Raw genomic sequence first — 25,126 nt, forward strand, 5'->3', positions numbered from 1 at the left:
TCCTCAGGGATAGCACACACATGGAGAACCAGTGGCCTTCCATATGTTGTTGGACTCCCAATTCCCATCTTCCCTGACCATTAGGCAAGCTGGCTGGGGCTGATGAGAATTGGAGCCCAACAACATCAGGCAGACCACAAGTTCCCCACCTCTGCTGCAGGTCTTGGAATAATGTTGGCTTCAACAGGTTTTTTTTTAAGTGGCAAGAGTTGTGAGACTCAGTAGCAGAGAATTTGCTCTGCATGCAGAAGGCCTCAGGTACAATCTTGAGGTGACTCTAACCCTGTCCCCAAATTAGTGGGACACCACACACTCAACTTATTGCCTCTGGATGTGATTAGGTGAAAACTCAGTGGGTTCAGAAGACAAATAACACATCATCCAGGTTCTGTACCAAAATCTGGACATGTTATTCCCCACAGGACCTCCCGAATCAAGATATCTGGCAACAGAGCAGGTGAGTCCAGACCAGAGCCTGCAGTGGCTGACTGACTGATGCCATGCCAGGTCCATGTGGGTAGTGCCAAGCCAGCTAGGACTATAAACACACCTCACACAATGCTGCTCCTGTTCATGCTCTCCCCTGTACGTCCATCATGGGAGGCAAAGGACTTCTGGGCTTGAGCTTTATCTGCCAGGAATTAACCCGGAGAGTCCTGCTGCCGTGGCGGATCAAACAGGCGTACCTCCCTTCGCTGAACTCAGTGGCGACAACTCGCAGATCCTGGCTGGGCAGCAATTCGAAGCCTGGCAGCGAGTGAGAGAGAGGCTCTCCATCTTTATACCAGCTGGAAGCAGGAAAAGGCAGGAGTCAGAAGGAGGGGACTAGCTCAGCCCCACAATTCGCATCCTCACCAAAACCACATCTGTTATGTACTGAGTTGAATAGGATCCAAAATGCAGCAGTCTGATTGGTCCTAGAACAATAGGATCCAGAATGCAGCAGTCTGATTGGTCCGCAGGAGCCACCCAATCCAGCTCCAGGTGGAAGTGAATCCGCAACCTGATTGGCCTACAGGAGAATCCCAGAATTAGCCAATCATGTGGGGCCCATTGTGTAAATAATGTATATAAAGCAGACATTTTGGGGGAACTTCCATTCCTCGCTGAATAAATGAGCTGAATAAAGAGCATGAAATCCACACTCGACTCTGAGTATATTTCAACATCCATCTGCTCCTCTGCATTTCACATGCTAGCATGGCAAACTTCCCTACTTCAGGCTAGGGAAATGTGGGATTACCCTCCCATATGTATTCTGTCACCTAACAGCGCCTTGTTTCATTAGGGACTTATCCACATGTGATAATGTTGAGGTCTGGTGCTCACTGCAGTAACTGGTAATTGCGAGTTAAATATTGTCTCCAGTTCTTGCGGGTTGGAGCGAACACTCCACCCTTTAGCTTGTGGCTCCTCTCGTTTTCCTACATTGCTGTGTGTTCATCTATGAGCAGGCTAACAGCGTCCTGCTCTGGACCTGCAAAGTGAGTAACCTTGCCTTATATTAACCAATAACTTATTAAACAATAAGACCTTAACACTTGCCATAAGTGACAGCAAGCAAAGACCAGTTAGCTTAGTTCATGCATAGGCAAACTAAGGCCCGGGGGGCCAAATCCGGCCCAATCACCTTCTAAATTCAGCTCGCGGACGGTCTTGGGAATCAGCGTGTTTTTACATGAGTAGAATGTGTGCTTTTATTTCAAATGCATCTCTAGGTTATTTGTGGGGCATAGGAATTCGTTCATTTTTCTTCTCCAAAACATAGTCCAGCCCCCCACAAGGTCTGAAGGACAGTGGACCGGCCCTCTGTTGAAAAAGTTTGCTGACCCCTGGCTTAGTTGTTTAGAGTGTGGTGCTGATAACGCCAAGGTTGCAGGTTCGATCTTTGTATGGATTCATGTTCCAGCACTGCAGGGGGTTCAACAAGATGATCCTTGGGGTTCCTTACAACTCTTTGATTCTATGAATCCCAGCATAAAGTTTGGCAGGGGTGTGAGAGTGCCATCAATTTAAATCGGGGGTGGGCAACCAGTGACCCAAGAACCACACGTGGCCGTTGACAAAATTCCATGTGGTCCTTGGCCTAATTCCATGCAAGTGGGGGGAAGGGGGTGCCCTGGTCACTTCCTGTCTGGCCTCCTGCACTTTGGGGTTCAGTCCTGCTGCCCTGGGAACAAAGTGTTATAGGAAAAAACCTGTTCCTTTTCCCTTATGGGGTATCCAAGAGCCCATATAGAGTCCTTAAGTGGGTTCCCTTTTGGTGGGAGAAAATAACAGAGGCCAACCAGAGAATGTTGAGAAGCAAAGCGGATAGTAAGCCTGAACTTTATTAAACTGTTGCAACAGGGTCCCCACTCAACACACACAGGAGGGAGGAGAGAACCCTGAACACTGGCGTGCAAGCCCTCATATAGACTTTTGAAATTGCCCACCCTGTAGCTCAAGACCACCACCCCCTAAAACATCATACATACATCACAGAAGGAGGCAATCTACAGCAGAAATCCTGTCTGCCAGGATACCTATTAATGGTCACTGATTGCTTTACCTGGGTAGTCTGGCCATTCTTTTGTGATGGTTAATACTTTTAGTTTTTGAATACAGGTCACAAGCTTATCCGATTCATACACAAATATGCCCTTAAGACAGGATTTGTAAGCAAAAAGACAAAGGGAAGGCTTCCCCATTTTCTCCCTCCTTGCAGAGAAATATATTGAGGACAATTTGGGAGTCAAAATGGTTTAAACAAAATAAAAAAATTCCTTCCAGTAGCACCTTAGAGACCAGCTAAGTTTGTCATTGGTATAAGCTTTCATGTGCATGCACACTTCTTCAGATACACAAAAGCTCATACCAATAACAAACTTAGTTGGTCTCTAAGGTGCTACTGGAAGGAATTTTTTTGTTTTGTTTCGACTACAGCAGACCAACACAGCTACCTACCTGTAATCAAAATGGTTTGGGAGAGTCAAAATGACTTCAGAATTGCTCTCCTGTACTATTTCAGACACTGTGGCTTATATACTTATGTATGTGCTTGCCTTGTACATTTATTAACGTTTGTTTTATATTTGGGACCTTAGAATTCTTATAACAAAAGGTTCCCATGCTTGCTTTAAATGTTTTGGAACATATTTTGGACTGTGCTCTCAGCATGCAGTGAAGGGAGATGTCTCTCCTATATCTTGCCTACAACCCCACTGCCGACCACCCCAACCTCATGCCCACCATATTGTCCCACTGGCCACAGAGAGAAGTTGGGTTAGGGAGGTGGGCAGGTGGCTGGATTGCTGCAGCCTTTTGGGCAGGGTGGGAGAGAAATCACAGGGTTTCTTACTGTGGCGTTTGCCCCTAGGATGCACCAAGGAAAGAGTTAAAAATGGGTGTGATGTGATTGGCCAGTGAGAATGCGAGGGGGGAGTAAAAGATAGAGTGGGAGGTTTTGAAAAGACAGTTGAGGTTTGGGAGTTGGCAGTTGAGGTTTGGGAGTTGGGAGTTGAGGTTTGGGAGTTGGGAGTTGGGAGTTGAGGGTTGTCAGTTGGGAGTTGAGGCTTGGGTGTTGGAGAAGGAAGAGGGTGGAATACGTAGTGGGTTGGTTGAGTTGTATTGTGAGAGAGTGAGAGGAATTGTTAGGGAGTTAGATAGATAGTTGGGAATAATTCAGTTTGAAGTTGTAGGAACTAAGATTTAAGAAACTGACAAGAGAAAAATAAACCGAAACCATACGCTTACTCCTGCATTTAAGAATAAACTTGATTATTTGTTTATGTTAACAACTGTCTGGACTCCATGTGTCCCTGTGAGAAGCAGGGTGGTGGCAGCGAAGAAAAAGAGCTCTAAAAGAAACACGCATTGTGCTCAGGTCAGGAGGCAAATATTATTTACCGCACTGGCCAGTGTTGCAGAGTCTGTTTGAGAATACACACAGGCGTTCTCACCTGGCTTGCAAGTGCAACCTGGAAGAGTTCAGTCCACAGCGGAAGGTGATGACTTTGCCCTTGGAAATGTATCTGGTGTGAACGTGCGACGGCCAAACAGGCAGGGAGGAGGCGGTGGTGGCCGCAGGGTGCTCTGTAAGAAAGAGACAGACATGACTGTTGCTATTTTGGGGTGGGATTCAAATTCAGGTTACGTAATTGAAGCTGATTTGGAGCTCTTGCACAACAAACCCTCACTCCCCCTTCAAAAAAAATCAGAGAGCCCACTGCAGAGCAGCAAGGAGCTCCCGGTCTCACCAAAGCAGGCATTACAGATCCTGGGGCAGTGCTTCTTCATGAAGGCTCGCCGTCGGTGTGTGCAGAAGCCTTTTTTGGCCCACAGCTGGCACTGCCTCTTCTCATCCACACAGCCTGCAAATTGAGGAGGGGGGGATCACACATAAAGCAGCTGTGTCTATACCTTGGTTGAAATAGATCTGGCTTCAGGGAGCAGAGGAGGTTTCAAGTTGAATTAAAATATATGAAGCTGAATATATATATGTATATATACGTGTGTGTGTGTGTGTGTGTGTGTGTGTGTGTGTGTGTGTGCTGAATTAAAATATATGAAGAAATTCATTTCTGTCAATTCTGGCTTAAATAGTGATACAGTTTTCCATCTCACTACAAATGTTGATTAACTCGCAGTTCTTAATTTTGCACACATTTAAACTTTGATGAAATCCTTACATTTCATTTTCACTTCCCTTCACTGTTTGAGTTGTTTTTCTCTACACCTGTGTGTATATAACACCTGCCAGCTTAAGATAAGAAAATGAACCCTGCTTGATCAGACCAAAGGCCCATCAAGTTCTCCTGAATCCTGTTCTCACAGTGGCCAACCAGATGTCTCAATGCAAAAAACCTGAGCGCAACAACTCCTGACTTGAGATATCCAGCAACTGGTACTCAGAGCCTCTGACAGTGGAGAGAGAATGTAGCCATCCTGGATTGGATGAAGTGGACTATGGTCTACAAAACCATAATAAACCTGTTTGGCTGTAAGGTGCCACAATATTTTTTGCTACAGCAGACTAGCATGACTGCTCCTCTGTGGTCATCCAAACTCACAAGTGCCGACTTTTAGCTCTGGCCCAACAGGAGTTGTAGACATACTATTCCAAGCCTTCTTGCAACCTAGTCCAAAACAGGCCATCAACCTGCCCAAGCCAGCTGGAGAGGTATTCCCCCTTCCTGCCTCAACTGGAGCTGAAAGTCAGTCTCAGATTAAGGGCTGAGAGGGATGAAACAAGTTTGCATTTGGGCAGAAATCAAAACTGGAGTTTGGAGGTAGGCTGGGAAAGTTTGCTAAAAGGATTCTGATAACAGAAACAGCTGCATAAGACTGTGAGCTGGATCGCTGACTCCCTCTGCCTCTGGCCTACAGCTGCCTGCTTGCACAATTTAACAAATCCACTACAGAGCTAATCTAGGAGGGTTATATTATTACCACCAATAACAGCTGTTGTGAATTGTCCCTGTGCTTATCCTACATATTGTATAGTGTACATATTGTGAAACAGGGGGCAGCCCATCCCGTTTCAGCACCCGAGAAAAAGTGAGGCATGAGCAAAGGAGTGACAATCTCCGCACAGTTGCCCCGTAGCAGTGCAGGTGCTCCCAAGCTGAACAGGGAAGTCTACTGGTACCAGATGTTGGAGCTTACTGGTTTGGAACCGCCTGCCAGGTGTGCTCCTCACCGTACAGCCGCTGTATGGCCCAGACGTCATCCTGGCCAATGCGCCACGTCCTACTGTAGGTGGCGTTGGGGTGCATGAGGGCGCGGGCGTCCCGGGAGTGCCAGAGCCCCAGGGCGTGGCCAATCTCGTGAGCTGCTACTTGCACCAGGTCATTCAGCCAGACGCCTGCCAAAGAGAGAAGGCAAGAGAAAAAGAAGAAGAGGACCAGAATTCCTCTGCCACCTTTGTCTGGCATCTCCGCAGGCCAGCTCCAAAGAAAAGCCCATGCAGAAAGTTATAGGAACCTCTGGAACAACATCCCACCAGCCTCACTCTCTTCTGAGAGGGATGGAGAACCTTTAGGCTTCCAAATGTGTTTATTGGAAGGCATTAATATACCACTTAATATTTCAAAATAGTGGTGTTGTTAGGCTCCAGCCCTCAACAGATCTGCATGGGGTCAGCGGGTGGGCTGCGTATCTGAGTGTCTGTGCAAGAGCCAGTGGCCACATTCACTGCTGGATGCAGCCCCTGGAGAGTTGACATGGGGTGAATGTGTCCCCTGCTTTGTACAGTAAGGTGCATTCAAGCCACACTAAAGTCAAGTGTTTCTACATACAGAGACTCCTTCCGTTCAGGTAAGTCAGAGGCAATATCACAGTTCAGGCAAGCAAAGACATTTGAGACAGTTGCAGAGTTGTGGTCTGCAGAGAGGGGGCGTGGCCTCCTCTCCAAGGGCCAGCTAGAGAGGCCTGGGGGCCACATTTGGTTCCGCACCCCATAGCAAAAACCACCCACGCTCTTGCCCTCACCAAAACGTGTAGGCGCTACTTTGTGCACGGTACCTTGCTTCCAGCTGAAGCGGGAGCGTCCCAGAATCCAAAATTCGTGATTGTCGAAGTGGATCTCGCCGCGGGGAGGGAGGAAGGCATGGGCCAGCTCCCCATTGAGCCCATCGAAGCAAGGGTGCAGCGGGGAGAACCAGCAGTCGGTGTGGTTGAACGTGTAGAAACCTGCTTGGCGGCAGCCAAGAAGACAGAGGGCTTGGTTATTGCCAGCATTTGCTCCCATAACACAGTGCACAAAGTTTCCATCATTTATCCCAACAATCCAGCAAGGTAAGATAAGGAGAGAGAGAGAGAGAGAGAGAGAGAGAGAGAGAGAGAGAGAGAGAACCTGGCAGAGGATTTGCCAACCTGGTGTGTTCTGAACAGCAGCTCCCAGCAGTCCTAGGCCAATCTAATGTTGTTGTTGTTTAGTCGTTTAGTCATGTCCGGCTCTTCTTGACCCCATGGACCAGAGCACACCAGGCACTCCTGTCTTCCACTGCCTCCCACAGTTTGGTCAAACTCATGCTGGTAGCTTCAAGAACACTATCCAACCATCTCGTCCTCTGTCGTCCCCTTCTCCTTGTGCCCGCCATCTTTCCCAACATCAGGGTCTTTTCCAGGGAGTCTTCTCTTCTCATGAAGTGGCCAAAGTCTTGGAGCCTCAGCTTCACGATCTGTCCTTCCAGTGAGCACTCAGGGCTGATTTCCTTAAGAATGGAGAGGTTTGATCTTCTTGCAGTCCATGGGACTCTCAAGAGTCTCCTCCAGCACCAGAATTCAAAAGCATCAATTCTTCGGCGATCAGCCTTCTTTATGGTCCAGCTCTCACTTCCATACATCACTACTGGGAAAACCATAGCTTTAACTATACGGACCTTTGTTGGCAAGGTGATGTCTCTGCTTTTTAAGATGCTGTCTAGGTTTGCCATCGCTTTTCTCCCAAGAAGCAGGCGTCTTTTGATTTCGTGACTGCTGTCACCATCTGCAGTGATCAGGCCAATCTAATACCATCTAGTAAACTGCGGAGGTGAGGACTCGATCCCATAGATTCAAGTTACAAGAAAGGAGATTCCAACTAAACATGACGTAAGCCAGAAAACAGCTTATCTCCTGAGTTTACGCCAATAAAACTCAGAAACGAGAGGAGTTAGGAGTCCAACGTTGCTTACTGCAAAGCAATAGGTTACAATGGGATAGCTCCGCTAAGGTTGCAGTCCTTCCCAGTGGTTCGGGCAGTGGTATTTATAAAGTTTCAAAGAAAGTATTTCAATTTCCACCAATCATATACATCATTACCTCATTTAAGTTGTTGGACTAACCATACGCATAAGCATTGGCTGTTTCTGCTGACTAAGCTCTGATTCCCACTGTGTTCTGCTATGACCCTGCATGAATACATTGTGTTAGTGTGCATGTTGGGAACCTGTGTTACGTGTAGCCATTTGCATCATGTAGCAACTTATGTTCTAGCTTTATGCTGTATCTTTGTGATTTACATATTAGCTGTATTTCTGCCCCAATTGGGGGAGGGGGCAACTTGCAGAATCAGCAGTTTCTTAAAGTGACAGGCTACCATAACTTCTCTATCAGAAGGATACTCAAGAATTTACAGGGATACACATTATTGTATTGATTGTGGCCCTTTGGGCCACTGCCACAAACATAGAATTTGTAGAGTTGGAAGGGACCACAAGAGCATTGCAGGAGGTTGAACTACATGATTCTCCCACAGCCCACTGCCAAATCTCTGCTCATCAGCAGGGAGCCCTTGGTGGAGGAGACCAAATTTGCGCAGTCAGTCAGATTTTGCTTGGACTTGAGTTACTTGTGAGTCTGCGATTGGTATCGTGGAATCCAACAGGTGGTGTTCAACTAACTTTAACTCAGAGTAGACCCACTGAAATTAACAACCCTGGCTAAGTTTGAGGCATTATTTCCAATGAGTCTATTCGCAGTAAAATGTGTTGAAAGGTTTCTTTAAATGTAAAGGTTCATCATTGTTCCACACCATGTGTATGTCTTTAAGGGGCCAGAGCAAGGGCCAGAGCAAGATAACGAGACCCAGCTTTACAGCTGTGAAACATAGCAGGTGCTGCTGAGTTGCATTTGATTAAGGTGTGTCAGCATCTGGGTGTAGTATATAAGGAGCAGCACCTAGCTCTCCCATTACCCTGGGGGATGGGTTGGTGGTTGGGTCATGTTTGTTTGTTAATATATTTAGTGTAAATGGAGTTTTTGTTTTTCTTATTAAAACCTTCTTTAAGTTATTTTTGAGTCCTTTCTTTTTAATGCATGGTCTCCCCAGCAAGCTCTCTGCAGCGTTATTATACTGCAAAAAGCCAACATCTTTGGTTATGGGCCCAGCTGCTGAGTGGATGACTGCATATTTTTGGAATTTAAAAAAGGTTTGAAAACTCCTTCTCCTGTTAGCGTAGTTCTGTGGGTCTGGAAGAGTTCCAGAATGGTTGACCGGGTTCCTGAAGCTGAGAAGGCTCTGGTCTTCCCACAGCTAACAGATGAGAACTATAGTTTATGGTCTTTTCGGGTGGAGGCGCTTTTGACCTCTAGAGAAGTATGGACCTATGTAACTGATGACCCTCCTGACCCTGTAACTAATGCTTGGTCGAAAGGAGATGCAAAAGCCAGGGCGATAATTAATTTGGCAGTCAGCGACCAGCAAGTAGTCTATATAAGAAATAAGAAAACTGCCAAAGAAATGTGGGACAGTCTTGCAGCAGTGCATGTTAGAAAAGAGTCAGCGTCTGCATTGACCTTTTTCAAGCAGTTGTACCAGACGAAGTTGCAGCCTGGTGGTGATTTGGCAGCACACTTGAGACGTCTGGAGGCAATACGCGGCGAGTTAATTCGAAGGGACATGGAGATACCTGATATTCAGTATGTTTTTATCATCCTTTGTTCCCTTAATGAGGACTTTGATGGTATAGCTAGCCAGATATCTGCCGTTCCACCAGCACAATTAACTGTGGAAGGGGTAACGGCAAGATTAATGGGCGAGTTGGATAGAAGGGAGGCTTGTGCCATAAGCACTCCTGTTTCCAGAAAGAATGAGGAACGCCATATGCAAACCTGTGGTGATACAACTGCATTTAAAGCTGCAAAGCGTTGTTGGTTCTGCAATAAGCAAGGACATTTTGCAAGGGACTGCAGATCCAAAAGAAAGCAAAGTACTCCCAAGCCTGTTTCTGTTCGTCAATCACGGTCGTCAGCCCAGCAGCCGGCATCGTATAGTAGAGACAGAAACGAGCCGCGAGCTTTTCACGCTCGGACTAAAGATCGTAAAAGAATTAAAGATGACAAGTGGAAGTCTTTTGTTATCGACTCAGGAGCATCTTGGCATATCTGCAATGATCGAAGCTTGTTTATTTCTTTTGAAGAGGAAACTGGTAATGTACATTTAGCCAATTCACAAGTCTTGCAGTCGCTTGGCAGGGGTACCGTTAAACTTGACTCTTTAAACATTACAATAGCGAACTGCATTTACTGCCCGTCAATGGACAATTTATTATCAGTAAGGTGCTTTGCTCGTCAAGGCATAACTGTGCGTTTCTTAAAGTCAATGTGTGAGTTTTTTGAAGGGAACAAACGTCTATTGTATGCCTGGGAATCTGATGGTTTATATAGACTGTATTTTCGCACCTACTCCCAATCGCCTATAAATTGCAGAGCAGCACAGTTAAGCCAGGGGTTGAGGAATGTAAGGCCACATTCTGGGTGTGTCCACGAGGCGCACAGAATTCTGGGACACCTGAATTTTGCTGATGTAATTAAGACAAAGAATATTGTCAATGGCCTCAACTTAAAACCATGCAAATTCTTTATGCAGTGTCTATCCTGTTGCAAGAATAAGATTAAGGTTGCACGCAAGGGTAGGTGCTCAGATAGGAAAGTAACTGAGCCATTTGAGCGTGTACATTGTGATTTAGTTGGGCCACTCCCACCATCATTAGGAGGTTCTAAGTACTGGCTTACTCTCATAGACCAGTATAGTAGATACTGTTGGACTTATGCAATAGCTGAGAAGTCCCAAGCATTTGAGAAGTACAAGGTTTTTTGCAACTGGGTAAAAACGCACTTTAACAAACCTATTAAGAACCTGTTTTCTGACCGGGGCGGGGAATTTGTTTCTGAGGATTTTGAGAAATTCCTGGAAGCGCAGGGGACCACTCATGAGTTATCTTGCCCCCGAAGTCCCTGGCAAAATGGGCTTGTTGAAGTTGTGCAGCGTGACTTGCAGGCAGGGGTTAAAACTTATCTGCACGATGCTAATCTGCCCAAAGACTTTTGGGCTGAAGCACTTCCATGCTTTTTGTTATGTTAGAAATCGCAGTTATCATTCTGGTTTAGATGTCACCCCCTATGAGAAGTTGTTTAAAAAATGCCCTAATCTGAAATACCTACGCATTTGGGGTTCAGATGTAATTATGCATTATCCTGCTAAGCAGAAATTGGGTGAACGTAGTGTTCAGGGAAAATTAATGGGCTACCAGCAGGGGGCGTACAGAATTTACATACCAGCAACTGGCAAATTTCATATTACCAGAAGCATGATACAAACTGTAAATTGGAATGGGGTTGCTGTTTTCCAAGATACTGATGGTATAAATGATACTAAGGAAGAAGAGGAAGCAGCAGCAGGAGGAGGAGGAAATGGTGATTCTGAATTAATAGAAAAAGACAAAAAGCCTGTTGAATCTGATAATTTGTTTGACTTAAAGTCACAGGCACCTGAGGGGAGGTTAGATTCTCTTGAGTTTTCTGACCGTGAGCTTAGCCTACAGGCACCTCTTCAGTCTGACAATGATGATTTACAACCTGAAACTAGTAGTTCACTCAGTCCCATTAAGTCTGAGGAGTCTGACTCTCCTTCCGGACTGAGACGTTCAGACAGAAAGAGGCAGAAGCCACAACGTTTCGCAGATGAACATTTTAATACTGTGTATGCCAATAAGGTGGTTTTTGAGCCAAAAAGCTACAATGATGTTCAGAATTTACCTAAGCACCAAGCTGTAAATTGGTATAAAGCTATGAACTCTGAGATAGCTTCTTTAAAAGAGCATAACACTTGGTCTCTTGTACCACAAACCCCAGATATGAGACTTATTGATTCAAAATGGGTTTATAGAGTTAAAATGAATGACAAAAATGAAGTTGTAAGGTACAAGGCAAGACTAGTTGCTAGGGGCTTTCAGCAAATTCCAGGCGAAGATTATGATTTATGCTATTCACCAAGTGTAAAATATGAAACAGTTAAGCTTTTGTTAAAAGATGCATCACAATGTGGAAAAGCCCACTACGCAATGTTTTTCTGCTCTTAAGAGAGTGGTGATGTACCTTAAACATACCAAACATTATAGGTTGCAGTTTACAACAAGTATTGACAAAGGTTTTGAAATTTTCTGCGATGCATCTCATGCAGTGGAACAAAATAATTGCAGGGGTGTGTCTGGTATGGTGTTTTGTTATAACGGTTGTCCATTTGAATGGAAGTCCCAGACACAAACCATTATTTGTCTCTCCACAACAGAGAGTGAATTATGTGCATGCGTTCAGGCCACTCGTGATGTAGAATGGTATCTGCAAGTATTTGCAGACCTACAGATGCAAGTAACACTACCAGTAAAAGTTTACCTTGATTCCCAGAGCGGACTTGCTATCCTGTGTTCAGAGACCAATACGCAGCGCACTAGAGTCTTAAGGTTACGTTTACAGTTTGTAAAGAAACTAATTGCTGATGAAATGGTTGTATTTAAATATGTTCCAGGTGACAATCAAATTGTGGACATTTTTACTAAAGCACTTCCAAAGGTTACACATGAAAAACATGTACAAAGTATGCTTTATGTTTTTGTTCCGCAATGATGAACCGCAGGGGAAATGTTGAATGGTTTCTTTAAATGTAAAGGTTCATCATTGTTCCACTCCATGTGTATGTCTTTAAGGGGCCGGAGCAAGGGCCAGAGCAAGATAACGAGACCCAGCTTTACAGCTGTGAAACATAGCAGGTGCTGCTGAGTTGCATTTGATTAAGGTGTGTCAGCATCTGGGTGTAGTATATAAGGAGCAGCACCTAGCTCTCCCATTACCCTGGGGGATGGGTTGGTGGTTGGGTCATGTTTGTTTGTTAATATATTTAGTGTAAATGGAGTTTTTGTTTTTCTTATTAAAACCTTCTTTAAGTTATTTTTGAGTCCTTTCTTTTTAATGCATGGTCTCCCCAGCAAGCTCTCTGCAGCGTTATTATACTGCAAAAAGCCAACAAAAGTTGATTACCACCCAAGATGTGTGAACATCTGAAGAGGACTTGGCCGACTTCTGTAACTTTTTCCTTTTCCTTCATGCCGAAATCCTATCCATTTGATATAAGCTTTAACAGGTATTGTGTCATGTCTTCCAACATCTGCATTGTAAACTGCATTGCAATGCATTTGGTGTGGGAAGTCTTCTCTCTGGTCCAGCAGAAGTTCGTTTAACTGTCACTTGGGGCCTTAACTGACAGCTGGTGTCAGAATTCTCATTATGAATAACAAGGTTTGAAGGGACTCATATTTCAATTGGTGGGTTCAGGTTTGGAATTTTTAGTTAGACAGTGTGATTGGCTGGAGCTGGACTAAGAGGGGCCAGAAGAATGGTGTATATATAGCCAGGAGCTGAGGAGAAAGGAGTTAGTTAGCTGGAGTCAGCCAGAAGAAAACAGCAGAGAATCAAAGGAAGCAGAGGAAGAAGACCCGAGAGGCAGGTGGAGTGCCTTAGTGGCAGAAGACTTAGAATCATAGAATTGTAGAGTGAGACAGGGGTTCTCCAAGGTCCATCTACTCCAACCCCTTTCAATGCAGGAATCTTTTGCCTAACGTGGAGCTCAAACTCAGGACCCTGAGATTAAGAGTCTCGTGTTCTGCCAGATGAGCTATGGAGCTGCGTCCCGAGACAGAGGCTGAAGAGACGGTGGGGGAACCCGTCTGCAGCACTTGAGGGGAGGCGTGAGAAGCAGCGTGGGACGTCAGCCTCTGGTGACTGGTAGGAAGAGGACCAGAGGGAAGACTTCCAGGGCAGGGCAGCAAGGCAAACCTGAGCTTCGGTACAGGTCAGTAAACACTTGGGAAAGGAGCTTTCCAGCGGAGGGCTCCGTTATCCCGCTGGTGAGGTTTAACCAGGGGGTGGAGATAATAAAGCGGTAATTTGGCTAAAGGGTTTTTAATAGGGGGGATGAACTGCTTCCTTCAAGCTGTTCTGGGACAATAAGTAATTGCCATTTCAAGTGACAGTTACAAGTTTTTACGATTACGATATCTTTATTGTCATTGTCCCTTGCGGAACAATGAAATTGAAAAACTACATAAAACTACCACAAAACTACATAAAACTACATCAAAACTACATAAAACATTCAAAAACCCCTAAAAACTCTAAAACCCCATTTTAAAATACACTATACTACAGCGACTCCTTATGCTGCATTTAGAACCAGAATTGCATTAGCGTAGAAACTGTTTCTCAGGCAGCTAGTCCTGGCCTTTATAACCCTATACCTTCTTGGGTTGACTCATCCAAAGAGCCAGTGCTATTTTAAAGGGACCAGATAAGCTTGGGCACAGAATAATCTTGTAATAAATAAATGCAAGTATTTCATTTATTCAATTTATTTATTCAAATACCTTTGTTAAATATTGTATCTGGACCTGACTGGTTTAATATTACTCCTGTACCTCACAGCTGCCAGGTTACTGGGGGAATAAGTTAGACTGAACGGTGGTAGCAGAACCAGTTTAAGAGAACCATGGAGGTAGGTGTTACGTTTTGTTTTTGTGGGGTAAGAGAATGCCGTGCTTCCCTGTTCTGCAGACCAGGAGCCAAGCAAATATGAGACATTCAGAAATCTCCTTTTATTGAAGAAATCTCCTTTTATTGAATGTTTGCCCACATAAAAACAATTCCATTCCACCTGGCAAGATTTTTTATTTTCTGTGTGCTGGAACTTTTTCTGGAGGAGCGTTCAGTCCTGTGATCCTCCCCCCCCCCCCACCAGCAAACTGAAGTGGTACAGGCCAGAATCAGGTTTCCCTGCCTCACTGAGAACTAAGCCATAATTTAGGGGGTCTCTGGGAGAAATTGTAGAACTATAGAATCGGAATGCAGGAAGAGAGAGAAGAAAGCAGCAGAAAGAACAAAAATGGTGCTTTCATTTTAAAGGTCTTATATCCGTTAACACCAGAGCCTTTTCTCCTTTGCATTTTGAGGCTCTGAAGAAGGGTCTAACAACACGTGGGGTGTATGTGTGTTGTGAATAAATTTATCCAGCCTCCCTACTAGTGATTGGCAAAAGTGCAAGAAGCCGAGTCTAAATGAATACAGACATGGTCTTTATCTTAGAGTAGGGGGTGTTCCAACATGGTGCCTGCAGAGGCCATTCCTGATGCCCTCAGTGGTTCCTCTCCCCTGCTGAAATTAGGATTATTTTATTTATTATGTTTATTTATTAAATTTACACATCGCCCTTCATCAACCACCCCCTTGGGGCAGCTCACAGAATTGAAAGAAGCATTGTATTGTAGTCAAGAGAATAGGTTCTCAGCCCCTGTCCTATGACCCAGGTGCCTTGATGCAACAGAAAATACCTGAGAAAAGGTGTGAATCCCACAATCATAGATGGGACAAAGATGTAGCATCACCAGACTCTCAGCCAGGGACAGCCAATGTTATGTATCAGGCTCCCATTGGCTTCAGCCAGCATGACCAGTGGCCAGTGGCCATGGGAATGGTTGCCTACAACATCTGGAAGGCAACATGTTGGCAACCTCTACAAACCATTTCCTTGAACCAAAGCAGGGCTAGGAATCCCCAACTTATTTTATGTTGGATATTTGTCGCTTACCAAATCTCCCTTCAGAAACACAAGACACAAGTCATTCTCCTACAGCCCCTCTGTTTAAGTAACAATCACCCATTTAGACCAACATTTTCTCTTGTTCTCCCCCACACTCCTGCATCCAGGCGAAATAAATCCCACTCCTGCTGCCTCTCTCCATGTGTCTTCCATTCCCTCTGCTGCCTTTTTCATCTCTGCTGAGCTCCTTTGAACTTTCTCCAACTAGCCCAGATGTAATAAATCTGCCAGGGGAAGTCTCTCTTCCGCTCTTTGGGTTACGCCAGAAGCAGTTTGGAAGAGATGTTAAAACAGTAGCAAAGGGGAGGGGGAGGAGGTAGAGAAGCACCAGGGGTGGACTTTGGTCTTTCAAATTTCAGTGGTGCAAGGTCAACATTTGGTTGTGTGTCCCGTCCCATCCCCGTCCCCCCACCTCTAGCCTTTCATTCTGCACACGCCTTGTGTCATAGTTGCAAGGCCCTGTGGCACTTCCCTCAGCTCTACGCCCAGGGCAGGGGAACCAGTTGTGCTGAGCTAAATCCACGTCTGGGAGCACAAGGCAGACCAACCCACGGCATCTGGGCACCATCACAGGCACTTTCTAATATTTCCAGGGCAGTCCCAACCTTGAGCGTTTTCACATGTGGAATAAAAATCAAAATGGCACCACTACAGTCACATATGTGATATGCAGAAATACCGTATTTTTTGCTCTATAAGACTCACTTTTTCCCTCCTAAAAAGTAAGGGGAAATGTGTGTGCGTCTTATGGAGCGAATGCAGGCTGCGCAGCTATCCCAGAAGCCAGAAGAGCAAGAGGGATTGCTGCTTTCCTTCACAGCAATCCCTCTTGTTGTTCTGACTTCTGAGATTCAGAATATTTCTTTTCTTGTTTTCCTCCTCCAAAAACTAGGTGCGTCTTGTGGTCTGGTGCATCTAATAGAGCGAAAAATACGGTAGATCTTGGAGACAAGAAGATCGCAACCCCTTCTAAGATATACCTGCCCTATCAAAGGCAATAAGGCTCTGAATGCTAGTTGCTGTTGCCCATGGGTCCTGCCTGGGGGCTTCACATAGGCATCAGCCCGGATAGCTCACTTGGTTAGAGCATAGTGCTGATAATGCCAAGGTTGCAGGTTCGATCCATGTAGGGGACAGCTGCATATTCCTGCATTGCAGGGGGTTGGACTAGATGATCCTCAGGGTCCCCTCCAACTCTACAGTTCTGTGAGTACTGTGTCCAGTTCTGGGCACCACAGTTCAAGAAGGACACTGACAAACTGGAACGTGTCCAGAGGAGGGCAACCAAAATGGTCAAAGGCCTGGAAACGATGCCTTATGAGGAACGGCTAAGGGAGCTGGGCATGTTTAGCCTGGAGAAGAGGAGGTTAAGGGGTGACATGATAGCCATGTTCAAATATATAAAAGGATGTCATATAGAGGAGGGAGAAAGGTTGTTTTCTGCTGCTCCAGAGAAGCGGACACGGAGCAATGGATCCAAACTACAAGAAAGAAGATTCCACCTAAACATTAGGAAGAACTTCCTGACAGTAAGAGCTGTTTGACAGTGGAATTTGCTGCCAAGGAGTGTGGTGGAGTCTCCTACTTTGGAGGTCTTTAAGCAGAGGCTTGACAACCATATGTCAGGAGTGCTCTGATGGTGTTTCCTGCTTGGCAGGGGGTTGGACTCGATGGCCCTTGTGGTCTCTTCCAACTCTATGATTCTATTCTATTCTATTCTATTCTATTCTATGATTTCTATTCAGCCACTGCAAGAGCAGGGATGCTGAACTCGATGGGCCTTTGTCTTGCTGCAGCAGCTGGGAGCGCCTGAGGTTCTTACCTGCTCCTCAAAACTGTTTCTAGAAGCAACAGCTTCACTTGCCACCTGGAATATGAAAAGCGACTAGGAAACTGCTCTCTGCAGTGACAGAGGAGCTGGTGGGAAAATGACCAACAGTAAGGGAATGGGGTGATGGGCAGAATTAGGGCAGCGGCCCCTCCAGACTGGTGTGCAATGGCAGGTGCCTTAGGCAACATATTCCTGACACAGTAATATTGCATTAGGGATGGGTTCATTATACAGCTCCTACCTATAGTGATGTCTGCCAGCTGGGTAGGGGCCAAGCGCCGGAAGCTGAGGGGAGAAACATCGCTCCACATGCGAAAGGCGCTCGCTATGGCTCGCTCGGTGTCCACCTTGTTGAGGGTGCTGGGGAACTGTACAATCCTGCAGCCAGAAAGTGGTAGAGAGAGCAAGCCGGGGAAAAGCATAACCAGGAACATTATGAGCAGCGGAAGACTGGGGTGATTTCAAACTCTTGTGCTGGCAGGTTCTTCCACCAGGGGGTGCTGTAGGGAGGATACAATCCTCAAATGGTCAGTCTAGCCAGTATTTTTTGGGTGATGCTACTCACGTCTCTTTCTCTCTCTTTCGTGATGGCAACCTCAGCACTTTCATTGAAATATGAATACTGTCACGTTACCACCACCCCACGCGCAAAAAACCACCAGGTCTAGCCATGCATACCAGTGGCAAAATCCACAGGGAGGGTGCCAGTACCAAGAAGGCCTTCTGTCTGGTTCCCTGTAACCTCACTTTTCGCAGTGAGGGAACCACCAGAAAGCCCTTGGAGGTGGACCTCAGTGTCTGGGTTGAACAACTGGAGTGGAGATACTCCTTCAGGTATACTGGGCTGAGGCCATTTAGGGCTTTAAAGGTCAGCACCAATACTTTTGAATTATGCTCAAAAACACACTAGGAGCCATTGAAATCCTTTAGGACCGGTGTTATATGGTCCCAGCAGCCACTCCTAGTCAACAGTCTAGCTGCCGCGTTCTGGATTAGTTGTAGCTTCCGAGTCACCTTCAAAGGTAGCCCCATGTAGAGCGCATTGCAGTAGTCCAAGCGGGACATAACCAGAGCATGCACCACTCTGGCAAGACAGTCTGCGGGCAGGTAGGGTCTTCCCTGCGTACCAGATGGAGCTGGTAGACAGCCGCCCTGGACAAAGAATTAACCTGTGCCTCCATGGACAGCTGTGAGTCCAAAATGACTCCCAGGCTGCACACCTGGTCCTTCAGGAACACAGTTACCCCATTCAGGACCAGGGAGTCCCCCACACCTGCCCACCCCCTGTCCCCCCCAAAAACAATACTTCTGTCTTGCCAGGATTCAACCTCAATCTGTTAGCCGCCATCCATCCTCCAACCACCTCCAGACACACAGGACCTTCACTGCCCTCACTGGTTCTGATTTAAAAGAGAGGTAGAACTGGGTATCATCCGCATGCTGATGAACACCCAGCCCAAACCCCATGATGATCTCTCCCAGCAGCTTCATAGATGTTAAAAAGCATGGAGGAGAGGACAGAACCCTGAGGCACCCCACAAGTGAGAGCCCAGGGGTCTGAACACTCATCCCCCAACACCACTTTCTGGACATAGCCCAGGAGGAAGGAGCAGAACCACTGTATAACAGTGCCCCCAGCTCCCAACTCCTCTGGACGGTCCAGAAGTATGTCATGGTCGATGGTATCAAACGCCGCTGAGAGATCCAGCAGAACTAGGAAAGCTTTCACCTTGGTCTCTGGCCCACCAGAGATCATCAACCAGCACAACCAAGGCAGTTTCAGTCACATGATGAGGCCTGAATCCCGACTGGAAGAGATCCAAGTGGTCCGCATCCTCCAAGTGTGTCTGAATTTGTTCAGCAACCATCCACTCAATCGCCTTGCCCAAGAATGGAAGATTTAAGACTGGGCAATAGTTGGCCGTATTGGCTGGGTGCAGCTTCTTTAAGCAGGTCTGGGAAGACTCCCTCACAGAGGGAGGCATTTGCCACCACATGGAGCCCATCGCCCAGCCCTTCCTGGCTCACTTTCTTTTTCGTACTCTGACACACAAAAATCCACTTTTAAAAAATTTAATTTTTGCAGTTAGGAAAGTGATGGAGAAATGGAATAAAAGAGGTGAAATAGTTTGATGATAAGATGTATAACTGCTGCAAAAGCAAATCACAACAAATGTTCATTGTCATTTAACTTCCCTGAAAACCAATCAGAACAAATGCTTAGCGGACATTAAACCCCCATGGAAGCTTTGCACAAGCAAATCAGGGTGAATGCTCAAAAAACAGATTGTCTGGAGGACCTTACATGAGGTAACAGGCACACCCACCGGGAGGTAGTCCAGTTGTCAAGCAGAGATGGAAAGCATCAAATCTAGTAGTACAGAGGAACATGACACCTCCAAAAAAAAATTTATTATAACAATAAGTTGCCCTGTGACACTGTATTTAGTAAGCCTGCAATAACCAGGCTATTGGTTCCCCACCCCAAATAAACATGCTTACTTGTAGGTCAGATTCACGTGGTCCCATTTGTAGCCTAGAGGGTTGATTGCATAGCGCCTCCTTCTGGTCAAGCCTTTGTTGGGTTGCCAAGTAGCAGAAGCCACAACAGATTGGGCTGCTTCGTCCCCCTGCAAAAAAGCAAGGGCAGGGGAGGCCATTCAGCAAATATTTTGAGCCATTCCAGCTGAAAGCCCCATTCTAGTCTTAAACTTGGAGGATCCCATGTTCTCCCCCCCACACACATTCTCTCTCTCACACACACACGTGCCACTCCCCTTAACCTCAAGCTATGCAAATGCTAGTCTTCCTGGCTGGCTGCCCTGTGGAGAAATTCCTCACCTACCTTTTGGGAGCCTCCAGCGAATTGAGGCTGTCAAGGAAAAGGGGTTTGTGAGAAGCTACCAGGGAGAGGGGCAGGGAGGTTTGCGTGGAAGAAGGAATTCGAAGCTGCAGCCCTGTGCGCACTCACCTGGGAGTAAGCCTCACGGAACTCAGTGAGACTTCCTTCTGAGTCGCAGGCATGCCTAGGATTGCCCTGCAAAGGTCTTACCTTTGACCAGTCCCCTTTGCAACCTCTCCTCCCTCCACCATGAACTTGAGTGGAACTGTTTATTGTTTAATTTGCATCCCCTTTCCAGGGACAAATGTTTCCTCTCTGTAGAAAGCTGCGAAGAGACCCCCCTCTAAATTCCTCCCCCCCTCAATTCCTGTCAACCACATTCCATCAGCTTCCCTTGCCAAGCACAGCCCCCCCCAACTCACCTCTGCCTCCACATCTTGCAGAATCCAAGGAGCTGCGGGCAGCAGAACGAATACAACTGCTGCTCCAGCGGCTACCGCTGCTGCCCAGCCCCACTTTGACATTTTGGGGCACACAGGGGGCCTCGGAGCTGAAGGAAGTCCAGGACTCTGCATGGAGTTGGAGGCCACTCCTGCCAACGTCCTGGGCCTCTAGGATTCGCCCATCGCTGCCGCCTACCCCATGAAGATGTGCAGCCTTGCAAAAAGGAGCCCCGCTGCTGCCGCAAGACGGCCAGCCCCCAGCCTCGCCAGATTGGATCCATCTGTCCAAAATACACAGGAACAAAAGCAGGCGCCTGCTGGAACTTCCAGATGCAGACTCCCATCTCTTCCCTACGATCCAGAGAACCGCCGACATCCCAGTTCCTCGGCACCGCAACCACAAGGCGCAACGAATGTATGAAATTACAGAGGAAGCTGCCACCCAGCCCAGGAGTGTTTGCTCGGACTGGTGATGGCTCTCTGTGGCTGCGGGTGGGGAATCTTTGCCAGCCCTCCCTTGAGATGTTTGGGGTTGACCCTGGGGTGCCAAGCAGATGCTCAACCACCAGGCTGGGGCCACCCCGCAGTTTGCCACAGCCGGTGTGGTGACAGCCACCAATGTATTTTTTCTTTCCTTGATAGATTCAGGCAAATTCAGAGAGGATGAGCCAACCCGCAAAAGCCATTTGGAACCTCTGCAGCAGACAAGATGCGTTTGAATACCAGTTGTCAGGAACAAAAGAACAGAAAGCTGTTGGCTGTATTAGCTGAGCTTGTGAGATTTTTCATGTGGCAGGTTGCAGAACTTGACGAACCTTCTGCCGGCCCAAGCATAGAACTCTTTACTGCCTCCCTACAGCCTTAAAGCTGCCAGCCTTTCTCATCTGTTGCTGCAATATTTTTGGTGCTGAAACACAGGAAGAGGGATGAAGAGGAGAAGGCTGTACAGCAAGGTCAGAAAGGGGGAAAGGGTTTATTATATTTTGACTATTTTGTTGGAAGCTGCCCAGAGTAGCTGGGGAAACCCAGCCATATGGGCAGGGCATAAAGAATAAATTACTACTACTACTACTACTACTACTACTACTACTACTACTACTACTATGGCAGCTTTGAAAGGGTGAAGGTGCAAGAGGGCTGTAACATGAGCACCGCGGAAAAAGGTGTTTGCAAAAAAGCAGAACATTCAATATGGAAAACTGATGTAGATGTAACTCAGCTCACAGCCTTAATTCTGTTTCGCTTCTGAATTAAGTGTTTTGGTCACCATCCTTCATGCAAAGCGTACATCTTACCCGAGGCATGAGAGGCATCTTGTCCTGCAGCCCTGGTGATGCCCTCCTTAATCTTACCTGCTGCTGTTTCTGTCTGGAGGGAAAGGGAGAGTCTGGCACGGCCTATCCACGCATCCGTGTTGCCAGGCCTTCACCACTGGCAGTGCTCCAACTGTCAAAAGACTCTCCCTTTCCAGACGTAGGTCTGGGGCTAAACCAAATGGAGTTACTGTTGGAAGACCCAGCAGTAGAGATTCAAGCATGCCAAAGAAAACATTAGAAGGGGAGGGAGAAGCAACTGTTAGCAGTTAGCAAGTATCGACGCTGCTGCAATCAGGACAGAAGGGGGCGCTGTCCTCCAGCAAACCTCAGTGGCGTGGAAGGAAAGGATTGTAGAGCTTAGTATTAAGCTTGCAGAAGATCTCAATTGCATTGCAAGGCACCTCTAGGCAGGACTGGCAAGATTCCCAACTGAAAACCCAGAAAGCCGCACTGCCAGTCAGTGTTGACGACACTGACAGATGGATGAGTTCCCTGGTGCAATACAGGGCAGCGTCCCATGTTCACATTTTTGGCCTGTGCAAGCACTTGCCACATGTAGGGCCTCAGGGCCTCTGTGTGGGCTGCAGTTGCAAGCAGAGTACCCAGCCAGCAGCTTTTGGAGAGTGCAGCATATTCTTGGTGCAGCCCCTCTTGCTCAGCAAAGGCCTGCCGCTTCCTACTCCGAATTTGCACACTGCCTCTTACTGTCCCAGAATAGCTGCCCAGGCCAGAATCAACACTACAGACAAGCGAAGACTTGTGCTGCTTTGGCCTGCATGCAAAACTCTGGTTGAAATCTGCATTGAGATGGGGAGGGCATTATTTGCTATTTTTTCAAGCTCCTCTCGTTTCCTGCACTGTTTTAACCCCACCTCCTCTTCTTCCAGGCTCCTCTGTGACTGAGAACTCATCATGGTGGAGTTAGGACCAGAGCTAAAATATAGAAGCCATGGAGGAGCTGTGATAAATTGACATGTTGAGGGAGGGAGGGAGGGAGGAAGGAGTTCCATCTGGTGCACCAGCCCTGCCAAATTTAATGTTCCAAGTTTGCAAAAGTGCCTAAAAGTTGTTCTCTCACTCACGAGTAGCAGGAGATCTTGCTAGTGATACTGATGCTGAGCCATGGCAGGATCTTCCCAAAAGCTCAACAACTTTTGTGTCTGGATTTTCACTTCTTGAAATAATGGGAACCCTACATTAACTTTCTGGTGCTTAATATTAAAAACAGGTTTTTGATGGATGAAATTAGCCTGTTACTAGTTTGGCACTTAAGAATGTTACTAAGGGTTGACTGCAAGCAGGGGACCGAGTCTGAAGTGGTTAGTTGTACTTGTTCAACTTCTTTCTGATGCTAACAGCTAATCAACATGAAAGTGTAAATAAAGCTACTTGAGCCTGAAGTGAGATTGCCAGAGTTTGTTGGTGAGGATGTCATTGGATTCCATTTTTATTTAATTTATATATCCTGCCTTTCCTGGAAGGAACTCAAGCCAGAATACATCAATATACTCCCCTACCCTTTTATACTTACGGTCACTAGATTGGTTACTCTTAGTCTAACTTAGCCTATGTCAGCCTGTGAGCTTCATGGAAGTGTGGGGAGTTGAATTTGGGTCTCCCAGCATAAGGCCCTATAATAACCACTGTGAGCCTGATCTCTTGTCCTTCCATTGCTATCTGGCAGGAAATTTGGAAAAATAACCAACTCCATCTGCCCCAAGGTGTCTAGCACCTTCCCACTTCCCCACCAAAGGTATCAACTGTGACATAGGCTCTGAATGACACCTGTCTCTTTTTGACCACTCAAACCAGTGTGCCAAAAAAAGCCCTTTAAATTTGAGTTGTCGCCTTATTCCCTACTCCTCACATCAGGGTCTGTTGATTCCCTCCCTACTGGGGTTCATCGTCTGCCCTCAACCATCAGAACATGCCCATCTACATTATGCTGCTTGTGAAGCCAGTTTTTATTAGGTCGCGATAGGTAGCTTTCAGCCACAACACTCCTTAAAAAAAACACCCTGCCTTATCCCTTTGCCGCCTTCCCTTCCTTCTATTATTCATAAAACTGCTTGTACTTTGGCTACTGGGGTCTGCAGTGTGTGTTTGCCAAAATCTGGGAATCTAGTGATCTCCCATATGTCTAAGCCACTTGGGTTCATATAGGAGCGTAAGATTGCAGGTGTAAAAAAACAGTAAATGCTGTGATCTCTGGGAAAGACAGGGTGCAATAGGCTGGTTCTGTGCACAGCGAGAGGGATTTGGCTGGGAAACACAAGGTGCATTGTCTCAGGATTTTAGTATTTCCTAGGGCTCCCCTGTATTCCTTCCTATCTGGGTGAACTAGGAGTTGAGAGGGAAGTAGAGGCAGCTATTACTAGGTTGTAAAGACACAACTGCTCTACTCTCTGAGGCAGCTGTGCAATGAAAGATAAGGAGGCTCTAGTCTACTGAGCTTTCCACTTCCACTGCAATCCGCAAGCTGTCTGGACATTCATCCGGCACCTCTGACAACTAGCCAAAGACAGCTATAGATTGTAGCCTGCTAGGCATTTGACAGGGTAAGCCAGGCTGCAAAATCAAGTGGCTTATGACGGCCCCCATAAACAGGCTGATGCATTCAGTGAGATGAATCATTGTTTCTGTCCACTCTACCTGGCCCTGACCTGATACCCTGGATAATTATTCCCCTGTAATCTGCCAATCACCTATAATATGTAATATACCTTTCAGGCTAGATTTGCCATGAGAGACCAAGAGAAGCATGTGCAACCACCAACTGCTCAAACAGTGCTGGCAGGCTTCACAGAGAATAAATCCCCCTGGTGGTGAAGTTCCTTCACAGCAGCAAGATAACATTTTCAATTGGAGCCTTCTATGACGCTGCAGAATCCAGAATCCATTCACAACAGCAACATAAGGAACACCTCCACGCCACAGCCTAATGTGTAGCGTGATAGCATCCACTTTCTGGCTTGCCTGGAAAAGCAGGGGAGGTGGATTGGCTCAGTGAACTGCCACTAAAGCCAAAAATACTAATAGGAAGGTTGAGCTGGTAAAGCACTAAAGCAGCTACATCAGAGCCCAAAGGGCACCAGGTTGGAGATGGCTGCCCTATAGCAAAGTTATATGAAGAGTACCCTTTTCCAAGTGCAAAGTGAGCTTTGACTAAAAATCCTCTTCAAGGTTTCGTTTTTTGTAGGGTCCAGGACTGCGATGTGGCACAGTAGAATTCACTCTGGCCATCTCCCTGCTGGCTGCCTGGTTTTTATAGGCAGTTTCTACTGTCTCAACAGTTACTGACCG

The 25,126-nt window shown here is 46.6% G+C and overlaps 1 protein-coding gene across 3 annotated transcripts; it reads right to left on the reverse strand.

Annotated features, from left to right (window-relative positions):
* Positions 1-24,690, reverse strand: LOC310707352 (matrix metalloproteinase-23-like). 3 transcript variants are annotated; one of them, XM_083504461.1, is made up of 9 exons: positions 24,597-24,690; positions 20,487-21,414; positions 19,725-19,852; positions 17,464-17,600; positions 6,505-6,672; positions 5,681-5,845; positions 4,239-4,352; positions 3,942-4,074; positions 1-788 (listed from the first exon to the last, which is right to left on the reverse strand). In XM_083504461.1, the coding sequence occupies exons 2-9, from the start codon at positions 20,637-20,639 to the stop codon at positions 572-574; spliced, it is 1,215 nt and encodes a 404-aa protein (XP_083360587.1). In that variant the 5' UTR covers positions 20,640-21,414; positions 24,597-24,690; the 3' UTR covers positions 1-571. The 3 variants fall into 3 exon arrangements, with proteins under 3 accessions (XP_083360587.1, XP_083360588.1, XP_083360586.1); XM_083504462.1 differs by lacking the exon at positions 24,597-24,690 and adding an exon at positions 21,860-22,795; XM_083504460.1 differs by lacking the exon at positions 24,597-24,690 and having other exon boundaries at positions 20,487-22,795.
* Between the last annotated feature and the right edge of the window lie 436 nt (positions 24,691-25,126).

Source organism: Podarcis liolepis (assembly GCF_965112155.1).
Source record: "Podarcis liolepis genome assembly, chromosome: 5".
In the NCBI taxonomy this organism is placed as follows: Eukaryota; Metazoa; Chordata; class Lepidosauria; order Squamata; family Lacertidae; genus Podarcis; species Podarcis liolepis.

Coding starts and splice junctions, on each gene's coding strand:
- LOC310707352 (XM_083504461.1), bottom strand. CDS start 20,639: ATGCAGAGTCCTGGACTTCCTTCAGCTCCGAGGCCCCCTGTGTGCCCC. Junction 6,673..17,463: donor GCTGGCAGACATCACTATAG/GTAGGAGCTGTA, acceptor GCCGCCAAGCAG/GTTTCTACACGTTCAACCAC. Junction 4,353..5,680: donor GGCCATACAGCGGCTGTACG/GTGAGGAGCACA, acceptor CTCAATTTGCAG/GCTGTGTGGATGAGAAGAGG.